This window comes from Manis javanica, chromosome X, assembly GCF_040802235.1.
Source record: "Manis javanica isolate MJ-LG chromosome X, MJ_LKY, whole genome shotgun sequence".
NCBI classification, from domain to species: Eukaryota; Metazoa; Chordata; class Mammalia; order Pholidota; family Manidae; genus Manis; species Manis javanica.
This window is the reverse complement of record NC_133174.1, coordinates 138111246-138130918: the sequence shown is the minus strand read 5'-3', so window position 1 is coordinate 138130918 and position 19673 is coordinate 138111246. Positions and strand designations below refer to the sequence as shown.

Here is a 19673-nt window from a genome sequence, read left to right as displayed (position 1 = left end):
GTGCATCTCAAGGAGAAAGAGAAGGGTTCAAGAGCCAGGCTAGGGATGGAAGGCAGGGAGGGTGATGCGTTGGTCTGCGCAGCTGTGAGGGAGTGGACTGCAGGTGTGCAGCACCTGAAGTGGCTCAGCGGATGAAACTGGCGGGACCAGCAGGCAGCAGGTGGGGCCCTAGAGTGGTACACGAGCTGCCAGCTCAGGATTTCAGTCACTGTTCCAATGATGCGGCCTTGTAAGTGACAGGCACTTAGAGGTTTAGAGGATATTAGTCAACTAAGGATGTCAAGGGCCATAATGCAGCCAGGGCTGAACAGGCCCAGGGGAGACAGTCATTAGAGGGTGTCCATGTGGATGGCGAAGTGAGGGGTGAGGAAGTCCCTGAACTGCTGCTTCATGTGCCCTTCATTCCCAGGGAGGGGGAAGGAGGGGCTCAGGAGAATGGGGACTGATGGGGAGAGGCCTTTTCCTGGCAGGAGATGGTGTCTACCAAAAGGGAATGGATTTCATTTTGGAGAAGCTCAACCATGGAGACTGGGTGCACATCGTCCCAGAAGGTCAGTGGGGCTGGCAGGGTCACAACCCACCCCACCCCTACCAAGTATATGGGTGGAACAGGTCCCCCCCTCCACCTCCCCCCGGCAGCCCCCAAGCTTCTCCTGTGTTCCCCCTCTCAACAGGGAAAGTGAACATGAGTTCTGAGTTCCTGCGCTTCAAATGGGGTAGGGGCTGCCGGCCTTCTCTGGCTGGGCTGGACTGTGGCAGATGGGGGCATGTGGGTGTGCTGGTAGCAGCAGGAAGAACACTGGTGCTGAGATGAGGGATTGTCATGCAGAGGGACCGGACCAGCGAGCTGGTTTTAAGTGGGGGAAGGGCAGGGGTGGCCTGGCTGTAGGCTGGCACTTAAACTCTGCTCATGCCAACATTTCTGCCTCTCTGTGGGGCAGGAATTGGACGCCTGATTGCAGAGTGTCATCTCAACCCCATCATTCTGCCGCTGTGGCATGTTGGTGAGCCTCCCTCTCAGGCCAAGGCTGTGGCCTGGGCATGGTGGTGGGGAGAGGGGTTTCTCCAGATGGTGTTGGCAGGGAGTTCCACTGGGTGGCAGGGAGAGGATGTCTGGGTTAGGGGTTCCACCTGGGCTCAGGCTGCACTGCTCCACGCCCTGCCTCATGCTTCTCAGTCTTCTCTTCTGTCCACTGTGCTGCAGGAATGAACCATGTCCTTCCTAATAGCCCACCCTACTTCCCCCGTTTTGGACAGGTGGGCAGGGGCTGCTGACCTTTGTGTCTGTCTGTCTGTCATCTACCCCATGTTCCCTGCCCAGCACTACTGAGGCCGGACTCAGGAGGAGCTGAGCTTGAGGCCACAGCTGGGGGACTGGGTGGAGCAGAGAGAGGGCCTAACTGGCACCAAGGCCGATAGAAGGAGAGCAAAGCAAATCAGGAAGGGCTGGGCCTGGGGCAGGGACAGAAGGGGACATGAAGGGCATGGACCCCAGGACTGGAATGGCACATGGAGCCCGAATACCTTGTTGTAAAGAGAGAGTGGCTCTGAGGGAGCATGCAGCAAGTCAAGGGCAAGACTCAGGCCTCTGGCTCCCCGGGGTGGTTGGGCTGGGATTGTGGGCACGCCCCCTGTTTGTGTAACCTGCCTCTGGCTGCACTCCCCTCAGAAAATCACCGTGCTGATTGGGAAGCCCTTCAGTGCCCTGCCCAGGCTCGAGCAGCTCCGGGCAGAGAACAAGCCAGCTGTGAGTCATGCCCCACCCCTCCTACCGGTGCCCTCTTCTCCCAGGGCCCCTGGGCCCAGCTCCCCACGGCTGCACAGCAGCCCCAGTCCTTCCCCTCAGGTGGAGATGTGCAAAGTCCTGACTGACTTCATTCAGGAGGAATCCCAGCGCCTGAAGACCCAGGCTGAGCAGCTCCACAGCCACCTGCAGCCTGGGAGATAGGCACCACCCTGCCCAGACCCTGTCCTTGCTTCCTTTCAGAAGAGGGCAGCCAGCCCCTGAGGCCCGGGGAAGAGGCAGTCCTGGGACCCAAGCCCCAACTGCTGGGCTCTCAGCACCATCCTTGGGCTCTTGCCTGGCACAGAGATGGGGCTGGGGGATGAACTCGTGCTCTGAGCTCAGCTCTGGTTTTGTGGACAGATTTGTTCATAACCCTTCACGGGTACCCTCTCCTAGATGGTGAGCATTCCAGCGCCTCTCGTTCTTCACTTGAAGGAAGGCTCTCAGCTACTCCTCCCACTTGGCCGTGAAAGGAGGAAGAAATTTAGGCTGGAGCCTCCTTCCTGCTTGCTTCCAGACGTTCCCCCCAGGGCTGGTGTCAGGAGGCAGAGTAGTTGAAGGAGGTCGGGTGGCCAGGACAGACCTTCAGGGAGGGGCCCATGAAGGGGTGGGCCCAGGCTTCCGACCACCCGCCCGGATCAGGGATGGCCACTAGCCACGTCTTCCTTCTGCCCATGCTTCCCACAGGTGTGGGACTCTTGGGCAGGGCCCAGCCTCAGGCTGCCGGCAGAAGAGCAGCCATTTGCCAGAAGTGGAGCCCAGTCAAACAGGCTGTAGCCAGGGCTCACTGACTTCTCTTGTCCTTCCCACCCCCTAGCATCACTCAAGTACCCTGGAGCCTAGGTTTTCATGTTTTGTAAACAATAAAGTATCTGTGTTGTACTGCTTTACCTCTGGCCTCTCTGTAGAGGTGGGGATGGAGGTGACCTGCTGGACAGGGAGACTGGACCTTTACAGTCCTGGGCAAATGAAGAGCCCTTGAGCAGACAGGCTTCAAACTCAACGTGCACCAGTCACGTCAGACTTCAGTCATCGTCTGTAATCCCCTACCGACCTTGCAGAGGAGGCAGAGCAAAGCTAATGGACTTTCTTCAGAATTCAAAGCCAGCAAGGTAGGGGAAGCTAGCAGCAATTTGATCCCCCTCAGGCCAGTTCCCGGGAGGAAGGTCTCTGAAGGGCCCGTGGAGCCACCATGAGCAACACTTACCGTGATGGGAGGTGGGGCAGAGGTCGCTAGATTGAGCTTGAGACCCGGCTGGGAACAAAGACGGATCCAGGGTGGTGGCGCTCCCGGCAGAGGCAAAAGCAAACCTCTAGAGAAAAGTGAGCTCAGTTTAGGCCTCCAGGTTGCCCATAGATTCAGATCAATCAAAAAGAAACACCTCACAAACTTCACTAAAGTATACAAGGAAACGAAGCACTGTGCCTCTGTCGGCAGAAATACGAACAGGCTGGAACCCTTGGGGACTTCTAAAATTGACGGTCAGACAGAACATGGGAAATAGAAATGTGTAAAGAAAAGATGGGATCACAAGACTGAGGCAGCAGGAAGAGAAGCTGCGAAGGTGATCAGGACTGCAACTCTGTGGGAGTCTATGGTGACTTAAAAATAAAAGGTTTTTGAAAAATGACCGGAAGGGGACTGCTCTCCTCCTAGAGACGGCCATTAAAATCTCTCGCTTGGGAATTTGAGCTGCCTTGGGAGCCCTCACTCCCTGATCCTCCTCCACGAACCCACCTTCCATCTCCCCGGTCGCTCGATCTCCCGCCCAGCACCGGCCTCCGATTTGTTACTCCTCCAGGGCTATCAAGGCCTCCTCATGAATAATGAAACCAGCTATGATGACATCACAAATCATCTCAAGATGCCCACCCTTCCCCAACTCTACAGCAGTGGCCTCTCCAACCCCAGAATCTGCGCCCCCTTCCAGCAGGAAGTAGCTAGAGAATGAGATTCTACACAGAGTTCCCCAGAGGCCCTATTAAGAAAAGAAAAAGATGAGAATGAAGGCAAGTTCTGGCGCGCTACGATGCCCATCACTTAAGATCCAATCACCAACGCAGAACACACCCTTGGCCTATTCCTTAAAAACACGCTTCCTTTGGTGACCACGAATCTAAAGCCTGCAAAGGCAATAAGTACATACCTGTCAATAATCACCCTAAATGTAAATGGTCTGAATGCACCAATAAAAAGACACAGAGTCACACACACACACACACACAAAAAAAAAAAAAAAAAAAAAATGACCGGAAGGGGAAAAAAGTCACTTGAGAGGAAAAAAACAACTTGTAAATAGACATACGTAAAAATACTGCTGGCCAATTTGCATTTATAGGTCCAAATGCAACATCCCTTTTCATTATTTTAAATCTACTTGAAGAAACACCAACTACGTTTCATAAAGAGTTCTGATTTTATACCCTATAATAGCATGTTTCATCTTTTTCATGTTCTTGTGTTTTTACTACATACTCATTTCCATAAATATGTAAATACTCCTGTAAGTTTTTAAACTTTACATAAATTATACTGTATTGTATTGATGCTTCTGCAATTTGGTGGGGTTTTTTGTTGTCGTTGTTAGCATTAATCTACAATTACATGAAGAACATTATCTTTACTAGGCTCCCTGGTGGGGTTTTTTTATAGACGTTTTTTAGAGCCATTTTAGGTTTACAGCAAATTTTGGCTTGCCCTACCTAGGACTGCAAAATCTACAAATGCCATTGGCCAAATTAACTGATTAGAGGACAAAACCCATATTATAATTTCAATAGATGTCAAAGAAGCACTTGATAAAATATTCATCATTTTAAAAAATGGCAAACTATGAACAGAGGGGGACTCTCCCAATCTGATAGAGTCTATGTACAAAATATCTTTCTATAATCTGATGGAGAATATCTGTTACGGGGAAGCGTTGTGTATTTTCCTCCGTTCTTGTCCCTGCTGCAACAAAGAATTGAAGGGCAGAGAAATAGTAATGAAGCAGAGTAAAAGTTTTACTTAAAGTTACTTAGAGGGAGGAGCTAAGATGGCGGTGTGAGTAGAGCAGAGGAAATCTCCTCCCAAAACCACACATATTTTTGAAAATACAACAAATACAAAAGAGAGACCAGAAGACTCAGGACAACAGCCAGACTACATCCACACCTGTGAGAACCCAGCACCTAGTGAAGGGGGTAAGATACAAGCCGCATCCCGGCGGGACCCAAGTGCCCCTCACCCCAGCTCCCGGCGGGAGGAGAGGAGTCGGAGCGGGAAGAGAGAGGGAGACCAGGACTGCTAAATAGCCAGCCCTAGCCATCCGTACCGGAGCGCAGACACAGTGCCTGCTTGGGGTCCTGAAAACTAGGGAAACAGGACAGTCAGACCTGTGAGCGGGTCCCCGCAGCCAGCACCCCAGGGACAAAGAAAAGCGAGTGCTTTTGGAAAGTCTTAAAGGGACAGGGACTCTAAAACTGGACCGAAGCACCCCGGGACACTTAGCCCAGCAGCTGGGAATCCCGCGGAACTCTGGGCACTCTAACCCCCTGGGCAGCAGAGCTGCTTCTGTAATCACCTCTTGTGATCAGGAAGCTCCTGTACAGCTTCTGTGATCCTGGTCTGGGACAGGAGGATCAGGTGGGCGACCTCCAGTACACGAAACTGCTTCCCACACACACGGATTTTGCTGTTTACAATGTGGAGGACTCAGAAGCAGTGCCCCCAGGGGCACCGTCCCTGTGCTGCGTGCTGTACCGGCAAAGGGGTCAGATAGACGGTACCTTCGGGGCCCTCCTCTAGCCTCATGAGCTCTCTCCACTCTTGCATGCCAGGGTCACAGGCTGCCATGTCCTCAGCCTCCCTCGAGGCCTTCTCAGCTTTCTCCAGGTGCTTCCTCCCAGGCGGCATCATCTGGAGGTGTCTTCTGCGGTGGACACAACTGTCCTGCACCTTGTGGGCCCAAGAAAGCACACGTTAAAGGAATGAGGACACTGTCAGTGCGCAATGCCGGGCATCGGCCCTTGGCGCACATCAGACTACGTGTCCTCATGGCTCCTCTTGGAACAGGAACGGACAAAGCAGATGGTGACGGCAGCCCCTAACCCCAGTCCCCACCCTGACATCAGGGGCCACCCCCTATCCCACGGGGTCCTGCGAGGACACTGTAGGGACAGCACCTCAGGGCCCAAAAGCCAACCCGCCGCACCCCAAGCCTCACTGAGGAGCTCCCGGTGCCCACCCACTGTCCCCGCCCGCTCACGCCTCAGGAGCCCCGCCCCCACCAACCCGGCCCTCTCACGCATAAGGAGCCCTGCCCCAACCACTCACGCATCAGTTGCCCGGCCCCTGACCCCTGCGCTTTCCTCTCACACCTCAGGAGCTGCTTTTCCTAACCGCTCAGGCCTCAGGAGTCCAGCCTCCGCTGACCCGGCACCCACACCCCTCAGCAACCCCACTCCCAACCAGCTCACGCCTCAGAAGCCACGACCCCAGACCGTGCATGTTTCAGGAGCCCCGCCTCCAACAGCAGGTTCACTCCTCTGGAGCCCAGCCCCTGCCGTGGCCTGAGGACACCTCAGGAGTCTCAGGAGCCTCTCCCCCACCAACCCCGGCCTGCTCACCCATCATGAGCCCCTCCCCCACCAACCCTGGCCTGGTCACGCATCAGTAGACACCCCCCCCCACCCCCGCCACACCAGTCCTTAGGATTCCCCCCCCAGGCCCACTTACCCCTCAGGAGCCCCATCTCCACAATACTCACGCCTCAGGAGCCCTGTCCCTCACCACTCACGCCTCAGGATGCCCACCCCTGCTGCCGCCCGCTCAAGCTGCAGGAGCCCCGCCCCCCCCGGACCCCACTCACTCCGTAGCCCCCCCCCCGCCCCCCCCTGCATCCCACTCCAGCCTCAGGAGCCCTGCCGGCGCCACCAACCACTCACACCTCAGGAGCCCCTCCCCAGCCTGCTCACGACTCAGGTGCCCCACCCCCACCACAGCCGGCTCATTCCTCAGGAGCCCCATACCCACCTCACCCCGCTCACGCCTCAGGAGCCCCACGGCCGCCAACCCCAGCCCACTCACCCCTCAGGAGACCCGCCCCAGCCCAGCGTAAGACTCAGAAGCCATGCCCCCAGATCACGCTTGTTTCAAGAGCCCTGACCCCATCAGCAAGTTCGCCTCAGAACCCCATCCCCTTAAGGCTCATCCCTCAAAGGAATCTCAGGAGCCCTGCCCCTGCCCCCACCCGCTCATGACTCAGCAGCCTTGCCCCTGCCAACCCGGCCTGCTCACGCCTCAGGAGCCCCGCCCCACCAACTCGGCCTTCTCACACATCAGGAGCCCCGCCCCTGACCCGTGCACTCATTCCTCAGGAGCCCCACCCCCGACATGGCCCACTCACGCCTCAGGGGCCGCTTCTCCTAACCGCTCAGGCCTCAGGAGTCCAGCCTCCGCTGACCCCGCACCCACACCCCTCAGCAACCCCACCCCCACCCAGCTCACGCCTCAGAAGCCACGCCCCTGGACCGTGCATGTTTCAGGAGCCCCGCCTCCAACGGCGGGTTCACTCCTTTTGAGCCCATCCCCGCCATGGCCTGAGGACACCTCAGGAGTCTCAGGAGCCCCGCCCCTGCCAACCCTGGCCTGGTCACGCATCAGTAGACCCTCCCCCACCACACCAGTCCTTAGGATCCCCGCCCCCAGGCCCGCTTACACCTCAGGAGCCCCATCTCCCCAACGCTCATGCCTCACAGCCCTCTCCCCCTTATGCCACAGGAGCCACACCACCTCACCGCTCATACCTCAGGAGCCCTGTCCCTCACCACTCACGCCTCAGGAGGCCCACCCCTGCCACCGCCCGCTCACACTGCAAGAGCCTCGCCCCCACTGGAGCCCGCTCACTCCTTAGCCCCCACCCCGCCCCCCACTGCATCCCACTCTAGCCTCAGGGACCCTGCCCCCACCACCGCCCGCTCACACCTCAGACGCCCCTCCCCAGCCCGCTCCCACCACGGCCGGCTCACGCCTCAGGAGCCCCATCCCCACTTCACCCCGCTCACGCCTCAGGAGCCCCGCCCCCGCCAACCCCAGCCCACTCACCCCCGGAGACCCGACCCAGCCCAGCGTAAGACTCATAAACCACGCCCCCAGATTACGCATGTTTCAAGAGCCCCAACCCCATTGGCGGGTTCACCTCAGGAACCCCATCCCCTCAAGGCTCACACCTCAAAAGAATCTCAGGAGCCCCGCCCCTGCCCCCACCCACTCATGGCTCAGGAGCCTTGCCGCCAACTCCGCCTGCTCACACATCAGGAGCCCCTCCCACACCAACCCCAGTCTGCTCATGCCCAAGGCCCTGACCCGCCCACTCTTTCCTCAGGAGGCCCACCCCCGACGCAGCCCACTCACCCCACAGGAGCCCCGTCTCCACCGCTCACGCCACAGGAGCCCCTCCTCCCCCGACCCCGGCCTACTCACCCCTCAGGAGACCCAACCCCACCCAACGTACAACTCAGAAACCACGCCCCCAGACCACGCATGGTTCAGGAGCCCTGTCCCCACGGGAGGTTCACGCCTCAAGAGCCCCGTCCCCGCAGGGCTCACGCCTCAGAGGAGTCTCAGGAGCCCCACCCCTGCTGCAGCCCGCTCATGCCTCATCAGCTCCGCCACCGGCCGCTCACGTCTCAGGAGCCCCGCCCCCACCAACCCTGGACCCCCCACTCTCGCATCAGGAGCACCTCCCCCACCAGCCCCGGTGCGCTCAGACCTCAAGAGCCTTGCCCCGCCTGCTGACTCCTCAGGAGTACCTCGCCCCTTAGCCCACTCACATCTCAGGAGCCCCTCCACCTCGCCACTCACGCCTCAGGAGGCCTGCCCCTGCCGCACCCGGTTCTCGCCATAGCAGTCCTGCCACAACCGCTGCCGCAGCCAGCTCTAGCCTCAGGAGCCCTGCCCCCTCCGAGGCCCACTCACGAATCAGGATCCCTGCACCTGCCACAGCCTGCTGACCCTCAGGAGCCCCCCACCCCTGGCCCACTCACACCTCAGGAGCCCCCCACCCACCAAAACCGGCCCGCTCACTCATCAGGAGACCCTCCCCCATCAACCCCTGCCCACTCACGTCTCAGGAGCCCTGCCCCCACTGCGGCCTGCTCACCCCTCAGGAGTACCCCCCCTTGGGCATCTCACGCCACAGGAGCCCAACACCTCACCACTCATACCTCAGGAATTCTGCCCCCACCACTGCCCACTCACGCCTCAGGAGCCTCTCCCCCGCCAACCCCGGCCCGCTCACGTCTCCGGAGCCTCGCACCCGCCATAGCCCGGTTACGCCTCAGGAGCCCCATCAACTCGCTGCTCACGCCTCAAGAGCCCCATCCCCTTACCGCTCACGCCTCAGGGGACCCACCCCTGTAGCGGCCCGCTCACGCCACAGGAGCCCTGTCCCTGCTGGAGCCCGCTCACTCAGGAGCTCCAACTCCGCGGCTGCCAGCTCACGCCTCAGGAGCCCCGCCCCGCCACGGCGTTTTACCCTCAGGAGCCCTGCCCCCACCAACCCTGGCCCGCTCATGCATCAGAAGCCCCGCCCCCAGCCCACTCAGGCCTCAGGAGCCCTGCCCCGACCAACCAGGCCGCTCAGTCCTCAGCAACCCCGCCCCTGCTGGAGCCTGCTCACTCAGGAGCACTGCCCCCGCTGAATCACACTCTAGCCTCAGGAGCCCTGCCCCCGCCGCTGACTGCTTACCCCTCAGGAGCCCCATCACCTCACTGCTCATGCCTCAGGAGCTACGTCCCCATACCACTCATGCCTCAAGGGGCCCGCCCCTGTCACGGCCCACTTACGCCACAGGAGCCCTGCCCCTGCTGGAGCCTGCTCACTCATGAGCACCACCCCGCATAATCCCGCGCTAGCCTCAGGGGCCCTGCCCCCACCAAAGCCACCCGCTCACATCTCAGGAGCCCCGCCTCCACCACGGACCAATAACGCCTCAGTAATCCTGCCCCGCCAACCCTGGCCCGCTCAGAGCTCAGGAGCCCCGCCCCGACCAACCCCGACCCGCTCACTCCACAGCAGCCCCGCCCCCATTGGAGCCCGCTCACACGGGAGCACCGCCCCCCTCAGAATCTGCTCTAGCATCAGGAGCCCTACCCCCACCAACACTGGCCAGCTCACGCCTCAGGAGCACCGCCTCCGACTCGGGAGCACCGCCTCAGCCTCCACCCACCCCTGCCCTCTCATGCCTCAGAAGCCCCGCCCCCAGCCTACTCACTTCTTAGTAGCCCCGCCCTCGGCCCCTTCACGCCTCAGAGGCCCACCCGCTCATTCCTCAGTAGCCCCATCACCCCACCACACACGCCTCAGGAGCCCCGCGGCGTGGCCTCCTGATACCTCAGGAGGCCCGCCCCGACAAACCAAGGCTGCTCCCACCTCAGGAGCCCTGCCCCTGCCGTGGCCCACTCTAGCCTCAGGAGCCCTGCCCCTGAAAACCCCAGCCCACTGACACCTCAGGAGCCCTGCCCCCAGCACGGGCTGGTCACACCTCAGGAGTACCGCCCCCGCCGTGGCACATTTTACCCTCAGGAGCCCTGCCACCACCAACCCTGACCCAGTCACGCTTCAGAAGCCCCGCCCCCAGCCCACTCAAGCCTCAGGAGCCCTGCCCCGACCAAAAGGGCCACTGAGTCCACAGCAGCCCGCTCCCAATGGAGCCCGCTCACTCAGGAGCACCACCCCCGCTGAATCCCACTCTAGCCTCAGAAGCCCTGCCCCCGCCGACACGGGCCCACTCACGCCTCAGGAACGCGCCCAACCAACCCCTGCCCTCTCAAGCATCAGGAGCCCTGCCCACAGCCCGCTCACGTCTCAGGAGCCCCATCCCCGCCATCCCAGGAAGGCTCACGCATCATAAGCCCCTCCCCCACCAACCCCTGCCACTGACAGATAAGGAGCCCCTCGCGCGCCAACCCCACTGGCTCACCTCTCAGGAGCCCTGCCCCCACCGGCCAACTCACACCACAGGAGCCCCGCCCCCGCCGCACCCTGCTTACCCCTCAGGAGCCCCACCCACCCACTCATGCCTCAGGAGACCCATCACCTCAACGCTCATGCCTCCCGAGCCCCATCCCCATACCACTCACGCCTCAGGGGGCCCACCCTTGTCGCAGCCCCCTCACCCCACAGGAGCCCCGCCCCTGCTGGAGCCCGCTCACTCAGGAGCACCGCCCCCACATAATCCCCCTCTAGCCTCAGGAATCCCTGCCCCCACCAACCTCAGCCCTCTTACGCATCAGGAGCCCCGCCCCCAGCCGGCATACGTCTCAGTAGCCCCGACCCCGCCAACCCCGGCCCGCTCACGCTTCAGGAGCCCCGCTCCCGCCGCGGCCTGCTTACCACGCACGCATCAAAAGCTCTGCCCCCACCAAGGCCCGCTCACGCCTCAGGAGACCCTCCACAGCCCGCCCCCGACTCAGGCGCCCCGCCCCCGCCACGGCCGCTAGTGCCTCAGGACCCCCCGTCCCCACCGCACCCCGCTCACGCCTCATGAACCCAGACCCCGTGCACACCTTGCCTGCGCAGCGCCGCCCGCCCCCACCGCCCCCTGACACGCCGAGGAGCCCCCGGTGTCCGCCCCGCCATCTCGGCCCCATCCCTGGCCCGCTCACGCCTAAGGAGCCCCGTCCCCCTCCCGCCATGGCCATGCAGCGCCGCCCGCCCTCCCCCGCCTCCCCTGGCTGCGCCAAGGATCCCTCTGTCTGTCCCCGCCACCCCCGCCCCACCCCCAGGCTCCTCTGCACCCCAATCCCCGGCCCTGTCTCTCCGGCCTTCCCTCCGTCCCTCCCACCCGCACTGCTACCTCAGCGCCATTCCCTGGTGGCCTCCGGTCAGCCAGGAGCCAGCCGCTCAACTGCGAGGGAACTCCGCGGATTGGCCGGCACAGTGCGCGTGCGGGAGGCGGTGCCTCGGCTAGACCACGCCCCTGGAGTGACTACGCCACCGGGGCGGAGGCTGGGGGCCCGGGGCAGGGCTTTTCCGGTTCCTGTGTTCAGAGACGTCTCACAGGTCGTCTTTCTGGAAAATCACAGAAGGAACCGGGAGTGTGGAGCAGGTGCTGCAGCCTCCACCTTCCCGATGAAGGAGAGTCTACCAACTCCAGTCAGTTCCCTCCTGGGGTCCTTCCCGCCTGCCCCCGCCCCTTGCAGAGGAACAGCCATCCCCCTGATTGTTCTCTGTAAACCACCTCCCTCCATTTTCCAGGTGTTTCCAGAGACCCACGTGTGCATCCCTAAACAGGGCTGCCTACTGCTGTCTCGCCTGGCATTACAGTAAACTGGGTCACGTTCTGTGCAGTTTTCTGCCACTTCCTTTTTTCCAGTCAACATTGTGTCACTAGCAGGACTTTCATGGTTCCATGTAGCCACAGTGCTTCCACCATCCCTGCTGTAGCATGTGCCACTGTGGAACCACTCCTACATTCACTCACCCATTTTCTTGTCTGTGCACATCTGGACACCTCCTGCTTCAGAGGCCTTGACCAAAGCAGGGATGCTACAAATATGCTGATGTCTGGCACACGTGCATATATACTTTGCAGTGTCTAAAGTAGTCAAGGAGTTTTAAGGAGTTTAAAGGACTTTAGGCCTCTATTGCTAGGTCACAGGCTAGGTGAGGATTGGGTTGTGGTTTCCAGCTTAAGACTCCACCAGCAGCTTGAGCCCTGATTGTTCCACACACTCACCAGTAGTTGGGATAATCAGACTTCTTAACATTGCCATTTTAGTGGGTATAAAATCACACGGGGGTGGGGGGAGAGTCCTCTTTTGCATTTCTCCGAAGGCTAATGGGATTGAGCTCCTTCTTACGCTGATCGGCCATTGCAGTGTCCCTGTGCATGGCGTACCTATGTGGGTGACATGACCACTTTGCAGTTGGGCAGGGCGAACTTCCTCACAGCTTTGTGGAAGCGTTTCATATATTCCAGATATCAGTCTTTATGACAGCATTCTCCTTTGCCTTTTTATTTTCACTTGTCTTTCTTTTTTTCTTTCCTTTTTTATTAAAGTATCATTGATACACAATCTTATGGTGGTTTCACATACACAACACAGTGGTTCAACATTCACCCATATTATCAAGTCCTCACCCCTTCCATTGAGGTCACTGTCTATCACCTAGAAAGATGATACAGAGTCACTAATTGCATTCTCCATGCTGTACTTCCATCCCCGTGACCTACCTACATTGTGACTGGGAACTGCAGTGCCCCTTAATGCCCTTCTCCCTCCCCACTCACCCTCCCCAACCTCTCCCCTTTGGTAACCACTAGTCCCTTCTAAGTGTCTGATACTTTGTTCCTTCTGTTTTGCTTTGTTTTCATACTGCACAAATGAGTGAAGTCATTTGGTATTTGTCTTTCTCTGCCTGGCTTTTTTCACTGCACATGATACCCTCTAGATCCATCCATGTTGCTGCAAATGGCAGGATTTCTTTTCATGGCTGAGTAATATTCCATTGTGTATATGTACCACTTCTTCCTTATCCATTCATCTATTGCTGGACAATTAGGTTGTTGCTTCCATATCTTGGCTATTGCAAATAGTGCAGCAATAAACATACAGGTGCAGATGTCTTTTCAAGTCAGGGATCTTGTTTTCTTTGGGTCAACTCCTAGGAGTAGAATTCCTGGGTCAAATGGTATTTCTATTTTTGGTTTCACAAGCATATGCTCCCATACTGTAGGATGCCTTTTGGTTCTGCTGGTGGTGTCCTTTGCTGTACAGAAGCGTTTTAGTTCAGTGTAGACCCATTTGTTCATTTTTTGTTTTGTTTCCCTTGCCCGAGGAGACATGTTCAGGAAAAAGTTTTTCATGTTTATATTCCAAGAGATTTTTGCCTGTGTTTTCTTCTAATAGTTCTATGGTTTCATGACTTACATTCAGGTCTTTGATCCATTTCAAGCTTACTTCTATGTATGGGATTAGACAATGATCCAGTTTCATTCTCTTGCATGTAGCTGTCCAGTTTTGCCAACACCAGCTGTTAAAGAGGCTGTCATTTCCCCCATTGTATATCCATGGCTCCTTTATTGTATATTAATTGACCATATATGCTTGCGTTAATATCCGGACTCTGTTCTGTTCCATTGATCTGTGCGTCTGTTCTTGTGCCAGTACCAAATTGTCTTGATTACTGTGGCTATGTAGTAGAGCTTGAAATTGGGAAGCTGAGATACCCCCTGCTTTATTCTTCCTTCTCAGGATTGCTTTGGCTATTCGGGGTCTTTTGTGATTCCATATGCATTTCAGAATGATTTTCTCTAGTTTGTTGAAGAATGCTATTGGTATTTTGATAGGGATTGTGTTGAATCTGTAGATTGCTTTAGACAGGATGGCCATTTTGACAATATTCATTCTTCCTATCTGTGAGCATGGAATGTATTTCCATTTGTTGGTGCCTTCTCTAATTTTTCTCATGAGTTTCAGAGTAAAGGTCTTTCACCTCCTTGGATAGGTTTATTCGTAGGTTTCTTATTCTTTTTGATGCAATTGTAAATTGAGTTATTTTCCTGATTTCTCTTTCTGCTAATTCGTTGTTAACATACTGGAATTGTGTGTGCTAATTATAATGTGCTATATTCCCCTTTCCCCTCCCTTCCCACCCACCCTCCCCAGTCCCTTTCCCTCTGGCAAGCATTAGTCCTTTCTTGGGTTCTGTGAGTCTGTTGCTGCTTTGTTCCTTCAGTTTTTGCTTTGTTCTTATGCTCCACAGATGAGTGAAATTATTTGGTACGTGTCTTTCTCTGCCAGGCTTATTTCACTGAGCATAATACCCTCCAGCTCCATCCATGTTGTTGCAAATGGTAGGATTTGTTTTCTTCTTTTGGCTGAATAATATTCCATTGTGTATATGTACCACATCTTCTATATTCATTCATCTACTGATGGACACTTGGGTTGCTTCCATTTCTTGCCTATTGTAAATAGTGCTGCCATAAACATAGGGGTGCATATGTCTATTTGAAACAGGGACCTTACATTCTTAGGGTAAATTCCTAAGAGTATAGTTCCCGGGTCATATGGTATTTCTATTTTTAGTGTTTTGAGGAACCTCCATACTGCTTTCCACAATGGTTGAACTATATTATATTCCCACCAGCAGTGTCAGAGGGTTCTCCTTTCTCCACATCCACACCAGCATTTGTTGTTCCTAGTCTTCTCTATGTTGGCCATCCTAACTGGTGGAAGGTGATATATCTTTGTGGTTTTAATTTGCATTTCCCTGTTAATTAGTGAGATCCAAGTGAGTTTTAAGGTCCTATTCAGCACTAACATATTCTGCTTCCAAGGGCAAAATTTTGGAAAATCTCTGTCTTTCCAACTACAACAAATTACCTCTGCACACATCTCTGCAGAGTTGACTTCTTGAAGCAAACTACAACATCAGATCCCTTCGGAATGGCTTCAGTGAGTTCTTTGGGTAATTCCGGCTTTGGGAAGAATTCCAGTAAATCATCAGCAAAATTCCACATGCCCTAGGGAAAAGAGCAGCTCCTGCCCCTCCTTCTTGGCCCCAGGCCTTGGGAAGCAACTCTCTCCTTTCCATGCGCATCTAGCAGGAATGCACTTGGATGGAGAGTGTCCCGGCCCAGGCGCGCACTCGTACCCCTGCCCTCCAGGGGACTCCTGCGCCGGTGCCCTGGCTGGGCTCCACGATGCCGTGCCGGCTCCTCCTCCCCGCTTTGGCAAGGTCAATGCTCCCACCAGACCCAGGCTGTGAGGGAGCCACTCCCGGAGCCACACAGCCTCCCATAGCTTCCCACCAGTCACATGGATCGGGAAGTCCAGGGTGCAGATTTCTGAGCCTGGCATTGAAGGCTCCCAGGGACATGGCCTTGACTTCTCTGGCCCTAACGTGCGTGTCCCTCATGCAAGCATCCGATGCTGTTGTTCAGCATGAACTGGGGCTACTGTGGTCTTCCTACTGAATCAAAACTGCTCAGAGTGAAACCTGGAAATATGCACTTAAACCCACATCTTGGGTGATTCTTTTACATATTAAAGTTGATGAACTGCTCCTCTAAACCACCTCCTTGTCCAAATTTCTACTACCAACATTTAAGTCCATGCTACTCCCATCTGTTGCCTGGATTAATGGACCAGCCACTAAACCTGTTCATTGCCCACTAAATGAGGACAATCACAAGTCTAGTGAGCAGGTGAACAGTTTGGAAACAATTTAAAGGAAACTGTGAAGGGGAAATTTAAGTTGGGTTTAAAAGGCAGCAATAAGCATGATGACTGTCCTAGCCAAGCCTTGGAGGGAGGGCTGAGGGAATGGCTGGACCCACAAACAAAGGAGTGCTCTGAAAGCCATTTTTTAGAGAGGGAAGAAGATATATCATTAACCAGAAGCCATGGAAGTCAGAAGACTGTGCTGTGCAGTCTGGCCAGACCAGGAAAGGGGAACCCTAGAGAAGGAAGCAGCGTTTGATGGCGAGATGGGGCTGGAGTAATTGTGTCTCCTGTTGTAACTCAGCCCTGTGAGAACAGCAATTGCGTTTGTGTGTGCTGTGCTTACGGTGCCGACTTAGAACCTGGCATATAGTAGGCTGTCAATAAATACAGGTTAAGTAGCTGAGGCAGTGAATGAATGGTTGCCCAAAAACAAAATGGGAAAGGTTTTTTTCTTTGTTGGATAAAGTGAAATCTTTCTGTCACTAACCGGTTATCTTATTTCTTCTAGGCACAAATAAAAAGGCTATGCTTTACGCAGTCTCTCTAGAAAGGTCTGCTTAAAGGATTGCAAAATTAGAAAGTAAGAGAAGGAAAAAAACGTGTCCTCATGTTACTGTAATTTAACCCCCTTTTCTAGAAAGGAAGCACACGAGGGTGTGCTGTCCTGAGGAAACTGGATGAGGGGTTTAGAGAAGGTGATTTGGAGTTCTCACTACCAACTACTTTAGGAGGTGACCTTTTACTCCAAAAACATACATTTTTGCATCCACGAAGTCATCTCACAACTATGGTTGCCCACTGTCATGAGTTGAATTGTGTCCCCAAAGAAGACGTGTTGAAGTCCTGATGTAGCCTTTGTTGGAAATATGGTCTTTAGGAAGACAGTCGAGTTCAAATGAGGTCATTAGATTGGACCCTAATCCAATATGACTTGTGTCCTCATAAAAAGGGGAAATTGAGGCACAGACAGCTGTAGAGGGAAGACAATGTGGGCACACAGGAAGAAGATGGTCGTCTGTAAGCCACAGCATGCCTGATGCTACCAGAAGCTAGGAGAGAGGCGGGGAACTGACTCTCCCTCAGAGCATCAGAAGGAACCAACCCTGTCAACATCTGGACTGTAGACTTCTAGCCTCCAGGATCTGCAATTTAACCCATCCAGTTTGTGGTACTTTGTGACAGCACCCTGAGGAAACTTGTACACTCACTGTGGGCTTCAACATATCGGCAAAGAAATCATTTCTTAGGCCGGGTACTGGTAGATACAGAAGGAAGCAAGATAGCTTCACAGAAGGACTGAGACATGAACACACATCACTGGAAAACACAAATAGACATATGAGAGGTATAAAAGGTTAGGAAAATTGAGAGGATGTGAACTGTTTACAGTTGTTGATGGGAAAAACTCTCAGGGAGGACTTTCTGGAGGAGGTGTCAGTGGAACTGCATTTTGAGGATGAATGGAAGTTGGACAGATAGGGAGTAGGGATGAAGAATAAAAATTCTTTCTCTTATAAAAAGCTGGAGTAAGGCATTCCTTTAAAAAATCAGCTCCTTTATTATATTAAAACTGTAAGTTGAGATAAAAATGACAAAATCATGGTAAGTGTTGAAGCTTAGTGATGAGCACATGGGGATACATTATATTATTCTCTGTTTACGCATGTTTGAAGATTTTCATATGAAAGTGAGTATGTATGTATTTTAGAATGATCAAAATTTTGTTAACTGTCTAATGCAGCAGAATAGCTCTTGGAACAAAAACCTTTTAAGTATTAAAAGCAAAATACTTTCTTCTGATAAATCAGGAGTGAACATGTCCTCAGAAGAGGAATAGGACACATACTAGCTCCTTAGTGAAAAATGCCGAGGCACTAAGTCCATAGGGAATTTGAGGATGTGACAGTACGGGACTATTGTGTTCCTGCATCTTGGGCTCAGACCCTAGTTCCCATATTATCCTATGCCTGGCTTTATGTGGGTGTTTCTAATTTTCATAATAGTTTCTACTTTGGTTGCTTTTCAACCAAAAGAACATAGTATTTCATTGATCATCTCTAAACACAAGAGGAGAGCCTTGGTGGGAGGCTGTGGGGAGGTGGGGAGGTATTGCTGACCTATTCTCTGCTTGCTTCTGTAGAATCTGTATCCATTAGACACAACAAGGTTAAAGACTAGAGTTTGACTTTGTGAAAGAGAAAATTAGTTTTAAAATAGAGATAACCAGAAAAGGTGTGCATAAACAAATAAACCCTAATCTTTAAACACTTACTCTGAGGGTGATTGCTAGAGTCATTTAACAATGGTTTTATTTTTAGCTACTTCTATAGCTTTTCTTCTTCCTTCCTAATTACAGCCCTTTAGTAGAATTCATGCCTCATATCGAAAATTACTGAATATCATAATTCTTCCAAGTGGTAAAGATACCTCAAGACAAATGCTGGACATAGAAGCCACAGGGCATAAATCTGCAAACAAGTAAAAAGCTAACCTTTTCAAAGAATATCGCTTCTCTCTCACTTACCAACTTTACATTTCCCTGTATGGACCCAGAAGATGGCTGGTTAGCCAGAGACGGGTAAGATTCCTCAAGGGAGGAACAACCTAAGACAGGCACAGTCACAGGGGGGCCATCAGGTGAGAAATTGGGGATCAACAGAGGTGAGACTTAGAACCTCACACCCCTGTTTTGAGAGAAATATTCTGCATCCATGGATGTTTTGTTGCCCTTGTCTAGCTTGGATTAATACTTAGTCTATAGGCACAGACCTGATCATCTACATTTGCCCTCTTACAGCACTAAATTACGTTTTCTACCTTTGTCTGGCATCTACCTACCACTTCAGCATTTTATTTTAAAAAAATAAATAAATAAGGGAGAAATGTGGGATTCACATGTAAATCAAGTATAAAAATCAAATGAATAACCATATCTGACGTGATTGTTTATAGTTCATGATGCATGATCAAAACGGAAAGTTTCTGTGATGACTGACTGCCCTTGCACTGTTCACCATGTAAGAACTTATTCACTATGTAAGAACTTGTTCATTATGCTTCAGAAGATTGGAGACTGAATAGAATTAGGCTTGGGGTTGATTAATGATTGTGCATTGAGTCCCCTATACAGAATTTTATTGTTGTTAACAACCATTTGATCAATAAATATGAGAGATGCCCTCTCAAAAAAAAAAAAAGCAGGGCATAGATTGATATGCCCTGTAAAGACTCCCATGATAGCTTGTTAGATGAAGGCATAAGTTGCAGTCTCATATGTCTAATGTGATTGCAATTTTATTTTTAAAAAGAACATTTTTGTGTCTATTTACGTATAACTATGTACTTATAAGCATAAGACAGGGTCAAGAGGCTTTGCACAAAAATGTTCCAGGCCTGAGGCTTACCCTTTTAGGTGATTAGAGAGGCTCAAGTGAGCACTCCCATTTTTTACTTTATATTATTCCCTCAAAAAAAGGCAGGATGAAGGCAATATTTATATTTTTCTCTGTGTTTTAGAAAGACAGACAATATCATTAAAAGAGTCAAAAGAACTAATATGAATAAAGAGTCGATAATTTCATTCATTCATTTAATCAACATGTAAGCACCTACTTTGGTAGCAGGCACTGTGAAAGGAGCTGGGCATACATTAGTGACTAAGCCTCA

General features: G+C 53.5%; 2 protein-coding genes across 8 annotated transcripts in view; one reads left to right on the top strand and one right to left on the bottom strand.

Moving 5' to 3' along the window:
• The window catches only part of GPR50 (G protein-coupled receptor 50), a 67307-nt gene extending 55622 nt beyond the window's left edge, over nt 1–11685 (bottom strand). For 5 of the 7 annotated variants that reach the window (XR_012127327.1, XR_012127326.1, XR_012127325.1 and 2 more), the window contains exons 1-3: nt 11630–11685; nt 5558–5726; nt 2994–3099 (exon numbers count right to left, since the gene is read on the bottom strand). The gene's annotated coding sequence lies outside the window, so the exon portion shown is untranslated. Of the gene's footprint in view, nt 1–2993; nt 3100–5352; nt 5464–5557; nt 5727–9160; nt 9293–11629 lie in introns of those variants that run through there. The other 2 variants (XM_073227473.1, XM_073227472.1) reach the window with 2 other exon arrangements.
• LOC140847335 (tafazzin-like) lies at nt 391–2676 on the top strand. The gene is made up of 6 exons (XM_073227474.1): nt 391–551; nt 675–716; nt 942–1004; nt 1205–1257; nt 1670–1747; nt 1847–2676. The coding sequence occupies exons 1-6, from the start codon at nt 446–448 to the stop codon at nt 1946–1948; spliced, it is 444 nt and encodes a 147-aa protein (XP_073083575.1). The 5' UTR covers nt 391–445; the 3' UTR covers nt 1949–2676.
• Nucleotides 11686–19673: the final 7988 nt, after the last annotated feature.

Bases quoted from the DNA above. Each gene is read 5' to 3' on its own strand.
- LOC140847335 (XM_073227474.1), top strand. From the start codon at position 446: ATGGGGAGAGGCCTTTTCCTGGCAGGAGATGGTGTCTACCAAAAGGGA. The intron at 552-674 runs GTCAGTGGGGCT...CCCTCTCAACAG, and splicing joins GGTGCACATCGTCCCAGAAG to GGAAAGTGAACATGAGTTCT. The intron at 1,005-1,204 runs GTGAGCCTCCCT...ACTGTGCTGCAG, and splicing joins TCTGCCGCTGTGGCATGTTG to GAATGAACCATGTCCTTCCT.